This window comes from Paramisgurnus dabryanus, chromosome 8 (genome assembly GCF_030506205.2).
Source record: "Paramisgurnus dabryanus chromosome 8, PD_genome_1.1, whole genome shotgun sequence".
NCBI lineage: Eukaryota > Metazoa > Chordata > Actinopteri > Cypriniformes > Cobitidae > Paramisgurnus > Paramisgurnus dabryanus.
The window spans coordinates 2,335,219-2,349,919 of NC_133344.1; the positions used below are offsets into that span (position 1 = coordinate 2,335,219).

Consider the following 14,701-nt stretch of genomic DNA (forward strand, 5'->3'; position numbering starts at 1 on the left):
ATTGCGCGGATCGAGGGGTTGCCGCGTGCACGGCGGGTGCGCGGAATTATCTGTTTGTTTTTGAATCATGCATGGTAATGTTACTGATGTCATACGCCGGTCTGCATAGTTCAACACAATGTCAAACACGCATCTCCAGACCAAGCCTTTACTACCACATGCGCTTGTAATGCTAACCAGACATCCAATGCCGTCATATCCACAATAAATAAATAAATAAAGCCACATGATCATCGTTTTTGTGATCGATCATCGATGCCACGTTCGAGTACTCGTGCCCATCCCTATACAGAACTGTAGTATACTCACAACATAATAAATGTGGTAATGTTACCTTTAAAAGGTTTTATGATTGAATGGCCATCCGTCAGTCCTTACTGAGAGAAATTCAAACTTCCGCCGGACACACTTGTGCTAAACAGTAAGAAAACACACACAAATATGAATTAATTTTCAATTGAAAGAACTGTGGTGTACTAAACAATATTAAAAGAACAAATAAATGGGGTAACATTACCTTTAAAAGTTTTTTATGAGTAAGAATGACCGTTTGGTCGAGAACAGACAGACAGTCAATAAGTCCTTACTGAGAGAGATTCAAACTTGCACGGGAAATGTTTTTGCTAAACAGTAAGAAACACATAAATATGAATACATTTTTCACAACTGTGGTGTACTCAAAACATAATAAATGAATGAATAAATGTGGTAACGTTACCTTTAAAAGGTCTTGAATGACCGTTTGGTTGAGAACAGACAGACAGACAGAAAGTCAGTTAAAGTTAGTCCTTACTGAGAAAGAAACACACATAAATATGAATTAATTTTTCACTTACAGAACTGTGGTGTACTCAAAGCACACTAATCTGCTGATAAAAATGAGTGTGAGGTCAAATTGCTGTATCAATGTCGTGTTGTTTCATCGTATGTCCAACATTACACAAATTACTGTAACCGGGTGAGTATTACAATGTAGAGTCACGACAAACAACATGTTTTTAAAGTTTAAAGATGCTTTAAAGGACAAGTTCGGTATTTTAGACTTAAAGCCCTGTTTTCAGATTGTTTATGGTGAAATAGAATGGTTTTGACTGAAATTTCGACATTTGCGGCTGCCCTGAGAATTTTCGCGTGTTTGTGTTTCAGCTCAGACCTCTACAATGGGTTTAATGGTGCACTGGAACAATCCTTCCTAAAATGCATTAAACTTTCGTTTACAAAGACGTGAAACTCACCGAGTGGTCAGGGGTGTTCACTGGTATGCTCACACAAAAATCGCTCCAAAAGACGCATTCCAACAGGTTTTATCGTAGTTTTTACCAACTCCATTGACTTGTATTAGTTGTGCTGTGAGGTATGGTATTACTCCGCGCCGGGAACTTTGTTTCTATTCTTGCAATTGGCAAAGGCGGATTAGCGCCACCACCTGGGCTGGAGTGTTTATTATTCAAGCTCTAAGCGGAAGAATGTATGGGTGTGAGGCGTTTGGAAAAATAGGTCCACAAGTTAACAACGAATGCTAAAACAGCTGTTGGAAAGCATCTTTTGCAGCGATTTTTGTGTGAGCATATCAGTGAACACCCCTGACCACTCGGTGAGTTTCACGTCTTTGTAAACGAAAGTTTAATGCATTTTAGGAAGGATTGTTCCAGTGCACCATTAAACCCACTGTAGAGGTCTGAGCTGAAACACAAACACGCGAAAATTCTCAGGGCAGCCGCAAATGTCGAAATTTCAGTCAAAACCATTCTATTTCACCATAAACAATCTGAAAACAGGGCTTTAAGTCTAAAATACCGAACTTGTCCTTTAAAAAGGTTGAAAGAGTTTGCAGTGCTTACCTGTTAGCTCTTCATATCTGTGTCCTGGCTGTTGCTTACTTATTTGGTTTAATTTATGGTTAATCATTTGCAGTTTTTGAGTTCATATCACAGTTTTTATTAAGTGAAATTTATTTAAAAAAATAATAAGTTTAAAAAACTCATTTCGTTTAGTGACTTACACTGTTAGGTTTTACAGTGTATATACATAAAAAATAAAACAAACAAGGCTGAAATAAGATGTTATGGGCTAAATAACCAAGGAGCACACATACTAATAAAAAGTATATGCTTTGGATAAAGCCGTCCACCTAAAGCATACATGTTTCCACCTGGGTGGTCCACCTGGGGTTACATCATGTGTATATATAATATTTATGCATTTGGAGACGCTTTTATCCAAAGCAACTTAAAGTGCATTACAAGCTGCTTATTATTTGTTTCAAACCCACAATGACCTTTTGCATTGCAAACGCAATGCTCTACCACGGAGTTATACATGAACAGCTCTAAGGCTCTAGAAGCAGAAAGGGTAGTCATGTTGTTTTTTGTGTTAATAAGAAAACAATTAAAACCCAGCAAAACCATACTTTGTAATTATGCTGTGTTTGAACAAAACAATTTCTTACCTCTTTTGAATAGAGTATTAGTGCTGATAACAGGTAAAAGATAACAGACACAGTGACAAATGCTTATAACTGTAATTATTTTATTACATACTGTAATCATATTATATTTGTATACTTTCAAAAGGTAAAAAAATCTATATTACATTACCGTGAAATATCTTTTAATGCAAAGCAGTAATTTTCACAAACAATGACTGTGGTGCCTTTTTGACATCTTACATTCATCTGCACATTTCTTGGAGATGGTCTTCCACTAAGTTCCATATGGAATTCATTTTTGAGGTAGCCTATAAAATAAAGAAATACAAAACATATTTTTTACAAACCAAAATTAATAAATAATGTCATTAGTTGTAAATTCTGTTCATAGTCTAAATTTAGAGATTTGAGAAAGTAGAATTGTTTTAGATAAAAACAGATCTGTGAACATAGTAATATACTTTAAGTAGGTTGGTTTCTACACAATTTGAGACCTTTAATGGCTGATTGTTTAAATTGCATGAAATAACCAAGAAAACTCTCTTACAATGTAGTGAGCAGATCGCATGAAGTGTCAGCAGGGCCGGAGTGGGGCCACTTTTCAGCCCGGGAGTTTCGTACCCAAGACCGGCCCACTTTTTCCAAAGTGTTATTCTAAATTAGCACTTTTTTCAAATTGGATAAATAAAGCAACAGTTCAGCTCTTACTATAGTTTCTATTAATATCATGGTTAAACAAATAAGGTAAAAGTTAAATAATATTTCACTTAAGATGAGAAGTTAACAAAAATATTCCTCTACACTCTAAAAAAGGCTGTGTTATTTTTTACCCATAATGGGTAAATATTGAACAGAACACATGCTGGGTTAAAAATAACCCAATGTTGGATTGTTGTTATGCAACCATGGATTATAATAACCCAACAGTTGGGTTAAAACAACCCAGCATTGGGTCAATTTTAACCCAGCAGCGTGTTCTGTCCAATATTTACACATTATGGGTCAAAAATAATCCAGCCCTTTTTGGAGTCTATTCCACAAGAAAAGGTTGATAAATTATTAGCATTGCTAATGCTATGAGGGCTATGATTAATCAGATGCAAATAGAAACATAAAACCCAGTCCGAATTAAAAAAGAAAACAATTTGACAAAAATATTGAATCCAATATTGGGTAAATATATAGCATAACAAGTGATTTATAAGCTTTTTTCGGCTGGTCATTTTTGACTGGGGACACAAAAGGCGTTATATGAACACAACCTGATTGTTACATAACTTTAATTCATATTGTTTACTCATTGCCTCCTCGTTTTTAGCGGGGAACTGGCTTATCTGCTGCTCAGAAGCTGCTTGCATAATATTTGCAAAGTCTATGAATCGTCATGTATACACAAAAGGCTAATATTTTAACTTAAAAAAAATGTTGGCTTGTAAATAGTTTGACATCGGTATTAGCCGAATAATTACGTTGCTAATGCTAATCATTACTAGGCTTATTTCTCTTTAAGTTACCTGTTGTTGTCTTCTTGAAAATAAATCTGTAAGTTTGGCACATTTGGCAGCATCATCCTCTAATGGATTTTTTCTTCAACCTGTTTTTTACGCCCTCCTCCTCTCAGACGCGTATTGTTACGGTAGGGCCGGCCCAGCCTACCGGAGAAAAGTTTTCTTGGACGCGCTATGGACCGAACCAACTCTATGGGAGGGGAGGGGAAAACTCCCTCACATGGTACAACCCATGCAGAGGCTGCGCGCTGCAGTGTCAATGCGAAACGTGTGAAGTGTTTTTTAAGAGAAGATAGACTCACTAACGTGACAAAAGTAAAAAAAAAAAAAAAAAACCTCGACCGGCCCAAAAGTGAAGCGGCCCACCGGGAATTCTCCCGGTTCTCCCGATTACCCACTCCGGGCCTGCTCGTGTGTGACAGCTCGTGTTTTGACATTTGATGTCTCTATTTATCACCCCTCCCTTTTCGACCCATGCGCGTCTCAATACTGTCTGTCACACTGCGGGTGTGTGTTGTATAAATGGGTGTAATAAGATAGGTTTGTTTAAAAACAGGTGACTGAAAACACTTTGGCTCTGTATTAACCGTTGAACAATGGCTGATGCGTTTAACCCATACCCCCATCCGTTCTCACAAGCCCTGCATTCTTTCACAGGGGTGCGTGTTGTAAGCGAGTAAAGATTTCTAAAACTCAATGTTGGTAAAATAATTCGACATTACGGTGTCAAAAAGTAAATGTTTATTTTAGATTTAGACAAATCATGAACAGGGGCTCTGATTAAAACTTTTGATTGTAACATCACAAGTTATTTAATTAAATATTCCGTATACGGGTATAGTTTAAGCAATGACCTAAGCCAATACTACAATCTTTAGATGAAAGTCTGAACTAAATAAAATTTTAAACGGTTCATGAGGTCCGTGAATCTTTTAATGACTTGCTCTATAGTTTCACGCGTATTAAAGATCCGGCGGTGCCTGACAAAGCGCCGGGTGAGCGTTCATATCTGCCATTTTAAAATAAAGTTAATAAATGTAATTCTGTCCACTATGGCAAAATAGGAGTTTATTTTAGATTTAGGGGAATCTTTAACCAAGTCTCTGATTAAGACATGTGTATACGTGCACCGATGGTGACAGAGAACTTATATCTGACGTTAATAAACTTTTAAAATGTTTTAAGACGTATTCACCCCATTTTGGGGGTTTATTTTTAATTAAAGGCTTCTTAAAACATGTGTGAATATGTGTATATTATACAAAGAGTCTTATATTGTCTGCTCTGACAAAAATAAAGTATTATTTTAGATTTTAGGTGAATTGACTGCGTGTATCTTATAAATACAACTTGATAATACGTTTGTTTTGTCAAGAGACTTCTTTAAAGTCACACAAGAATAAAATATTTTAGTTGTAACTGGTTAAACTTAAATGTACTATTATCTATTTAACTATAAGCTATATTTTTCTGATCAGCCTTAAACAGAAGCTGCTCTGTGAGCGTCTGGGTGTTTGAGATAATTCACATTAGGGGGCTGCTTGTAAACTAGTGTCTTTTAAAACCGCCGTGGTAATGTGTAATATGGTAACTCTGTCAAAAAGTAAAAGGTTTATTTTAGATCACAACCTATTTTATGGCAAACAATGCAGTATCTAAAAGTTTGTAACAACACAATTTATTTAATGAAATATTCAGCATGGGTATAGCAATGAACTGTGCCAAAACCACCGGGGGCCGCCAATAACACATTCTTTAGACTAAAGGCTTTTTATTTTAAACTAAATAAAATCTTAATCTTTTCATGCACAATATTCTGTTCACACCATTAGATTGCGGTCCTGCGCTTACAATAGAGAACATAAGCGGATGCGTGTTCATATCCAAACGTTAAGAAACTTTTTTAAACGATTAAAGACATTGTCAATTCATCTTCTGGGGTTTGTTTTAAAAAAATGACACCTTAAAATCAACTGTGAAGATGTGGTTATTACACAATAAAATGTAATTCTGTCCGCACCGGTATAATAGGGGTTTTATTTTAGATTTGGGACTTTCTTTAACCAAGTCTCTGATTAAAACATGTGAATGCGTGTACCAAAGTTGTCAGAAAACGTAGGCTGATGCGCTCTTATATATGGTGTTAAGAGCCTTTTAAACGTTTTAAGACATTTCACACCCTCTTCTGGGTTGAATTCATTAATGTCATCTAACATCCACATGTGTACATGTGTATTTACGATAAATGTAACACTGTAGGCATTGTCAAAATAAAAGGTTTCTTGAACATGTTATTCCAGCGCGTGTTTCTTGTCTTGCGAGTGTTCATCATATTTATTGATGTGGAAAAAAGTTTGTTGTTTTGGACGATCAGTTTCAGTCTCTCTCTCTATCACCATCCGTTAGCAACCAGCAGACAACCCCCAGCTGCCTGAACAGCGATGGTGTTCAGCGGACCGTACTGTTTCTAAAACTCTGTGTTGGTAAAATAAGTGTAATTCAGACCCCATTGACAATAACTAAAAGGTTTATTTTAGATTTTAGATAGAGCACCAGAGCCTATTTTTTTGGCAAACACTGGGGATCTAAAAGTTTGTAACAGTACAAAATTATTTAATGAAATATTCAGTACGTTTATATTTAAGCAATGAATTGTACCAAAACCACCGTAGGTCGACATTTCTTTAGACTAAAGCCTATTTATTTTAAACTAAATAAAAGCTGATTCGCTTCACGAGATCTGTGAAGCATTTCAAGCAGAGGGTTCTGTTCAAGCCATTAAAGATCGGGGCTCCGGCGTTTACAATAGAACATACGCGGATGCGTGCACATATCGGCCATTAAGAAACTTTTAAAAGATTAAAAACATATTCATATCATCTTCTGGGTTTTGTTTTAAATTAATGACATCTTAAAACCAACTGGGAATATGTGTTTATTACACAATAAAATGTAATTATGGCCGCTCTGACAAAATAAGGGTTAATTTTAGATTTAGGGAATTCTTTAATCAAGTCTCTGATTAAAACACATGAATGCGCGAACCACGGTTGCCAGAGAACGTACGCTGATGCGCTCTTATGGCGTTAAGAACCTTTTTAATGTTTAAGACCAGGCACGTGCACACATAGACATCAAAGGGGGCTTGAGCACCTGCCCTTTTTATTCCTGGAGAGAAAGTGCCCTTTTTTTCTGGGGTGCTTTTTTAAAAAAAAAAAAAAAGATCTTTATTCATATAACAACTGATGTCTGTCTGTTTCTTGTGTTTTATACTTGTTGCTTATTTAATTTAACATGAATTTATTCAGAAATCATTTAAATGAGATTTAAACTCTTATATAAAGAAAAATAGCGCTATTCGTGGCACACAAACGGTTAACAGATGAGTCCCGCCTCCAAAATTCAAATCGCTAATATGATTGGCTTTACCTTTCCTTAGTCCCGCCTCTCTAACTTACTGCGCTTTATGATTGGTCTGTCTACACTCGTGCTGCATCATTCACGCTTCAAGCGCCAAAGCTCAGCCCGAAGAACGAGACGCGATCATGTGCTTGATTATGCTGGCAGCTACCGGTAAGTGTGTGAGGATGAAAGCATTCTTATATTAACAGTTTTATGCACAAAATATGGGACACGTTGTTACACATAACGATTCAGGGACATTGTTTTCCATGGCAATCCCATATTAAAGTTAGGGTAGGTAATGTTTGAGAGCTAGCAAAATTTGAAAGAGGCACCTCTTCTAAGCTCCACCCCCTCTCGTTAGCACTCCGTCCAAAGCTACGCCCCCACAAACATGAACGCGCATCCACAGTCGGAGTCAGCTGCAGGTCACAGGAAAGCCGAGTATTTCAACGCATTATAGGCATCAACCAAATGACTTCATGTCTCATTCACCTGTAAGTAAACTATATTTTTATTACAATGAATGCTAAAAAAATAAATAAAAAAATGCTATTAGTAATGTTACTTGCAGCGTTCAAAGCAAACGTTACACGTTTGTTGTTGTATGAACTCTGAAATGTAGCTACGTGTCTTTTGATAAAAGCGTCTGCTAAATTAAATTCAACAAAAAAAAAAACGTTTTGTTTTGTTACTATCACTGGCAAACGTGAATTTTCTATTTTGATATATCTTCGTTATTTTGGTTGTTAGAGTTTCCACGACGAGAGCATTGGATCTGATCCTACATACAGTCCGCATCCGAGCACGTTTTCAGGTCAAAGGGGACAGACCCGAGGTCGTGCTCGAGGAAGAGGAGGTGCACGGGGTAGAAGCCGAGGAAGTCGAGGTAGAGGACGCGGAGCAAGTCAGACTGCAACCGGAGAACACCTGAGACATGAAGATATTGTGCGAGTGGAGAATCTGCAAGCTCAACGAATTTCAGATGAGCAGGTAGCCAGTCTATAATATCATTTTTGTTCTTAGTTGATATTTTTTCGACCTCAACATCAGCAAAAAAATTGGATAAGATCAAATAAGATAAACATTTATTGTCCCACAATAGTGAAATTATCAGTGCTGCAGCAGCCCAGTAGATTTTTTAAAACGAGTAAAGAATTTTAATAACAATATAATATCAACAATATATACAATATAAACAATATATATCAAATTGAGTCCTTGGCACTGTCTGCCAATAAATAATTACCTGGCATTTACTGTGGACACAACATTTCTCTTAGAGGACAGAAAAAAAAGAGTTCTAAAAATAAAGTTGAATCTTTTTGATGAACTATTGTTTTACAGGCCAGAATTCATAGACTGAGCTTGGAAGAATCCCATCAGTTGCTGCAGATCTGCCTGACAAGGGACCCAAGCCTCATCTTTGATCTCCTCCATATGTCAACATCAGGAGATGCTCCTCCACCAGGCCCTCCAGCTCCGAGTCAACCCACTTGGTGTGTGTGCCGAAACTGCAGAGAGATGCCCACAGATATAGAAAGAAAGTGCTGTGGGCAACAAGACGACTCCTGTATTTCCATGCTGCCCCACATGGAATTGTACATTTTGCAGGAGGGGGTGTTGCGACTTGCCAGAAGGATCTGGAATGATGTCCGGGCTGTGGAGGATCTTCCAGACCCAGGGGAGAGCAATAAACAATTCCGCTACGCTGCATACCGGCAATATGTTGTGTGGCAATATGGGGCACTGGGAGCTGGGCACAGAGTAGTAATTCCTAGTTGCTGTGTTTGGAAAATTAGAGACCGCTACCCAGATACACATGGACAGTATACAGGTTTCATCCCAAGTAGGGTGTAGGCACAGTACAATAAATAGTATTTATTTTTGTGCCCTGCTTTTTATTTATTTTGTACTGGTTTATATATTGTTCTGTAAAATTTGCACTAATGTATACAGTTTGTACATTCATATTATTTAAATTTTGTCATGTTTGAATAAATATTTTGAGTTGATAAATGCCTTTCCTTTATCATTTCAGCATAAACAAGCTATTACTTTTCTTACCTCCTTACATGCTAAATGAATAATGACAATGAATGTGGTATAACACTTTTTGTTTTATTAAAAAAAAAACACCAACAACAACAAGAGAGACCTAAGAGGAATACTTTTTAAACAACTATCTGTCCTTTTGTTGCTTTTGATTGTCATAAACAATCTGTATTTACATATAATAAATTAGAAATATATATATATGTTAGAAAATGAGTGTCCATGGATGGCTGACAGGTCAGGCTTTGCATGATGCGTATTCTGCTGTGGTGATCTACTCCTTTGGCAGTGATTTACCTTTAGGACGAATATCAAAATTACACATCTGACAATAATTACTGTATCTCAAAGACACACAATGAATGACAACACATTTTTTTTTCCATTTCACACCGTGACAAACATTTATGTGATTCTTTGAATTAGTTTATCCGTAGCTTTGTTAAGAAAAATATTTTAGATCATAAGTTATGATATGGATTTTTTAAATTACCCTTGGCACCCAAGTATATTAGCACTTCATGATCAAGCAAAAAATATAGTAAGGAAACTCACCTAGCCCTCTGCTGAGTTGATTCTGCAAAAGCTCCTGTGTTGATGGGGCAGGGACACCTGACAGAACCCCATGTTGACGGGGATCATCGGGCCTCTTTTTTCTAGTCCGTGGCAAACCCCCAGTAGCAGACATTCTGCGCTGCAGAATCGCACTTTGGAGGTCCACAATGTAACTGTAGTCCTTTTCAACCTTTAGTGTGTAAAGGCTCCACTTCCTGGACTTTTTATTGTACACCTTACCGTATCTGCCATCAGAGAAAAGATTATGAGCTCAGTGATACATTCATTGTACCTTAAAATGTACAGTATTTCGTTTTTCATCATAAAATTAAACATACTGAATAAAGCCATCAGCCCTTCTCTTTGCTGGTCGGTCAACGTGGTGGTTGTGGTCCAGGCCAGCCAGCATGACGCGAGCAGCGTACACGGGTGGCGAAAAGCAGAAGCGTTTGCTTGCATACATTAAAATATGATTGTGGAATGACTCCAAATCTGCAGTTGACCTGAGAGCACAGAGGAAAGATACAATTGCTTTATACTGTGATAATAAAAATGAAGAAATAGCAGGAGAAATTCTGAAGTACAGTGGATTATTTGCATAGGGCAAAACTAGAAATTGAACATAGACCTATGCTGACATACCTAAAATGTAGATATTTGTGTATGCTCTTTAGCCAGCGTGCATCAAGCACCACTTCTGTCAGTCTCTGGTGTGCCACAGAACCCTTCTGGATCCACTCCTTCTCTCTGTCCTCCACCAAGGGACCATGCTGACAGGCTCCAAGGGCCCACGCATGTTCTCCTGTCACATGGTGAAGTAGTCCAGCCCACATGTCCTATTACAAAAAAAATTAAACGTGATGTGAATAATGTGACAAATAAGAATAGAAGTCAATTTTGCACAATAACTACACCGCAATAGATACTGGCCTAGACAGATGAATTTTGATTATACTTACAAAAAAATCTTCATATGTATCTGCAGTCTTGCAGCAATACCAGAAGTGGTTGCAGATGTCCTTACTCCACATCTGAAGGATGGTGCACCCCCTTTGCTGTCCTGCCTTGACATTGTAGCAAAAATACATTTTGGGGATGTCAAATAGGTTTATGAGAAGAGAATTTATGTAGATGATTTTTTTCCAGCTATTTATATCTACAGAGAAATAATTTACTTACCGCATGAATTCTTTTGCCCAAACTTTTGGACCCATGCCACATGTCCAGGGTGTGTCGTACGCCGCAGTCTTTATATTTCCCTTTGTTATCTAAAAGACAAAAAAGTAATTGATGATATATGCTAAGTAGTAATCCAAATCATTTTCCAGTCCTAATAATGTAAGTGTAGTTTGTTGCATGGGGCTATATGCACAGAGTTTTATTGCTGAAACAATCTCCTAAAGCAAAATAAACCAATAAACTTACTGAAGAGGGCTGATATCTGAGAATGAGCATCCGTGCAGAATTCTTCAATGTTGAGTTCTTCACATAGTTTATCAAATGCCCGCATGAAGCCCTCCTTCTCCATGATAACAGAATTCCGCATGGTCTCACGCTTGTCGATGTTGACCATGCATATTATCTGTTTGGATCCATTGTCCATGACACTGTATGTGCAATACTGTGCACAGAATCCTGGACTATCCATGCGAGCATCTCCTTTGAAAATTAATTAGAACAAAAAAAGAGAAATTGTGATAAGAACTTTGTCCGTAATTGTTCATTTTTTCCTGATCCAATTGCATTACAAACCACTGTGCAATGTCTATCCAGCACTTCATATCTTACAACTACAATAAAATATTATATACTTTATCCTATTCTTTTATGTCTAGACTCTAGACCATTTTTTTTGTCTTAGTATCACTATGCATCTGCCTTTTCAATACCATCGATTTGAGAATAAACACATTTAGAATAAATGGTGCATACTATGAAGTAAGCATGTGTGCCAAACTCACCCAATGCTACAACTGGCCCTTTTGACTTGAGCTGGGTGATGACTGCAGCTCTCTTCTCATCCCAGAACTCCTTTATAGTGTCCACACAGTAGGAGTCCTGGATCCTAAAGAATGTTGACCTCTCCACCATCCCCATGTTCATAAACTTAAACAATAGTGAGATCTTGGCGTAGTTGTTGCCCGACAGCAGGATATTAGTGGAAAGCATGAAGTCTCCAGCTAGCATCCCATATTTTAAAATGGGCTGGGAAGCCCACTTCCAAACTGTGTGACCACGAGGACACATCTTAAAAAAAAGCAGACAGAGAAATACAGCACATTACAGTAACTAAAATGACTAATACACATACTTTTAACATCATTCGCCACACAGCACTTTTGTTATCAGTTTTTCCGTTAGTGTAAGTTTGAATTGATCCAGAAAAAAGGGTTGGTGTTACAGTGTAAAAACAGTCCCAAAATATGTAATAATCTTTGATGCTAAATAAAGACTCACCCATTCAACGACAGCAGCTGTTCCCCTGGACCTGACATTGATTTCAAATGGTGCAGGTGCCCGGCATTCAGCCTTACTGTTTGGGTCCTTGGCAGAACACATGCTGACAGGGAGAAGGAGATACTCGGCAAGCTGCTTCAGGCTGTCGTGATAAGCAATGGATGCAGGATGGCCAATAATATCATCAACGACCATGACTTTTGCTGCTTCTGGGAGTGTTGGCATGTCAGCCATAGTTTTATCTGGGGCATTGTCTGTAGCATCATGCACAGTGTCCTCCATGTTGATTTCTGGCAGTGATTCCAAGCAAATTGGAGTTTTCAGAGCACCACCAGTCCTGTTGTAATAAGAAAAGGTAAGAGAAACAAAAAACTAAACACAATAACTTGACAGTAAGTGGAGCCAGAGTGTATTGAACCCACCTAACACAAATACGAGGCCTAAAATCTGCATCATCACTGTCATCATCATCTGAGTCCAGTTCCCTGGTTACATCTTCTAATGATGACACAGACTGTGTGTCCATATCAGGATTCCAGGTGACGTCTTCATCTTCCCAGTCAATGCTATAAAACAAGAAGACGAAGAAAATTGTAAAATAAACCCAGAATAATTCACACCATAAATACACAACATTTTACACAAACAGAAAAGTAAAAACTTCTCTGCAGTACACACTGCAACTTACATGGAGTTTCGGATGTCATTAAAATCATCTGCATCAACAACATCAATGCTTATGTCCAGCGACGACATACTAAAAAGATAGAAAAACACACACAAAGGGAGGAAGTATTACATTACCACATGTCGTTAAAATAATGCACAGAACATGATTATACTCTAAATTGAATTTTGGAAATAATCGGAAAAATTCATCTTACTACCATAACATACCTTGCATCCAATTGCTGGAGAGCTGTTTCCTCTGGGCAGCTAATGTTTAACTCCTCAACGCCAGCTACTGAGAAGTCATCATCTCTGTGAATGTTACAAAAACATAATACTATAAGCATCAACATAAAAAAAGATTTCCATTTATCAAAGTGCAACACAGGACTGTTGATATTTATAAATAGAAATCTTGTGTTTTCAAGTTCATGAGAACATGTTGTGACAGACCGAAAAAGCATGAAGAGTGATAAAAACTATTTAGAAGATACTCAGTTTGCCCTATCCTCTACAAATACAGGTATTGTCCTCAGGCCATCATACTTTTCAAAAGATCTAATCAAGTTTCCCTGCCCCCATCACACCAGCTAATAGGCTTCATTTTCCCACTGGATATACAAGAACATACTTTTTTTGGAAAATATATTCAGTGCATACCTAAAATATATACGTGTAAACATGGATATATTCCACCAAGACAACGGTGGCCTAAGCCATGTTCAGAGCAGCATCAAGTAAAACTCACCGGTCGGACAGAGACTCAGCAACAATAGATGAGACAGGTGGGGAAGGGGGTCTCATCAATCTGTGTTTCGCCGGCGTGGAAGTTGATAGATCCATCTCGTAGCTAACAAAACACATATGCCACATCACCACAGATGTCCAGTTTATAAGCAATATATTAACGTAATTTTATCACAATTATGATGCAGACACTTGCGACTATGGCTGTGCAATATTATCATAATGTCATGTCCTAAAACTCAGATAAGCAGTAACGTTAGCTACGACCTGTAACTCAACTGATTTACACCGACAGAGCAGCTAATGTTAGCATTGGGCTAATACTGGCTACAAAAATAGCTACGTTGCCTAACGTAACATTTATCATGGAAATAACAAATCCCCCCGAAGCAAAACAAATTATTACCTGTTCAGCAGAAAGACCGCAACCTCGGCATCGCTTTTCAGGCCCTTCAGCTCCCTCAGTTGTCTCCACCGTTCAAATGCTCCACCGATGTTTACGCGACTTTGTCCTCTGGCTTTATCCAGTGCCTGTTTAGTTGCAGCCTTTTCTGCCTCAGATTTTCGTTTTCTAGGTTTTTTAGTAGGGCGAGCAGTTACCAGCAAAGCTGGCAGTGGAAGTTTTGGCTGCTTTTTATCTTCCATTGTGCCGGTGCCGCAAACTCCTGCTTACTCCGTGTAGTGAGACTGAATATTTCAGGGAATGGTGACGTGATTAGTGCACGCAGGGCAGCGCGCGCAGTGGGGCTCGGGCACGAGACATGAAGGCATCTGATTGGTTCTTTACATTCGCACCGCATGGCAGTGATTGGTCGGAGTTTGTACTGTCCTGCAGCTGCTACAGAGGTCTGATTGTTTTCGTTCCTTTTTCTGAACACAT

At 38.0% G+C, this 14,701-nt stretch overlaps 1 protein-coding gene across 1 annotated transcript; it reads right to left on the bottom strand.

Annotated features, from left to right (window-relative positions):
- Positions 1-10,276: 10,276 nt before the first annotated feature.
- On the bottom strand, positions 10,277-14,466 carry LOC135771638 (uncharacterized). The gene is made up of 12 exons (XM_065281958.2): positions 14,228-14,466; positions 13,823-13,924; positions 13,303-13,386; positions 13,094-13,162; positions 12,828-12,971; positions 12,406-12,742; positions 11,910-12,195; positions 11,374-11,607; positions 11,128-11,216; positions 10,908-11,012; positions 10,591-10,784; positions 10,277-10,451 (listed from the first exon to the last, which is right to left on the bottom strand). Exons 1-12 carry the CDS (start codon positions 14,464-14,466, stop codon positions 10,277-10,279), a joined length of 2,058 nt encoding a protein of 685 aa, XP_065138030.2.
- Between the last annotated feature and the right edge of the window lie 235 nt (positions 14,467-14,701).

What these genes read in the sequence shown, in the direction of transcription:
- LOC135771638 (XM_065281958.2), bottom strand. Translation starts at nt 14,466, where the DNA reads ATGGAAGATAAAAAGCAGCCAAAACTTCCACTGCCAGCTTTGCTGGTA. An exon ending in CTCCAGCAATTGGATGCAAG is followed by an intron (nt 13,163 to 13,302) that starts GTATGTTATGGT and finishes CTATCTTTTTAG; the next exon opens with TATGTCGTCGCTGGACATAA. An exon ending in AGGGCCAGTTGTAGCATTGG is followed by an intron (nt 11,608 to 11,909) that starts GTGAGTTTGGCA and finishes TAATTTTCAAAG; the next exon opens with GAGATGCTCGCATGGATAGT.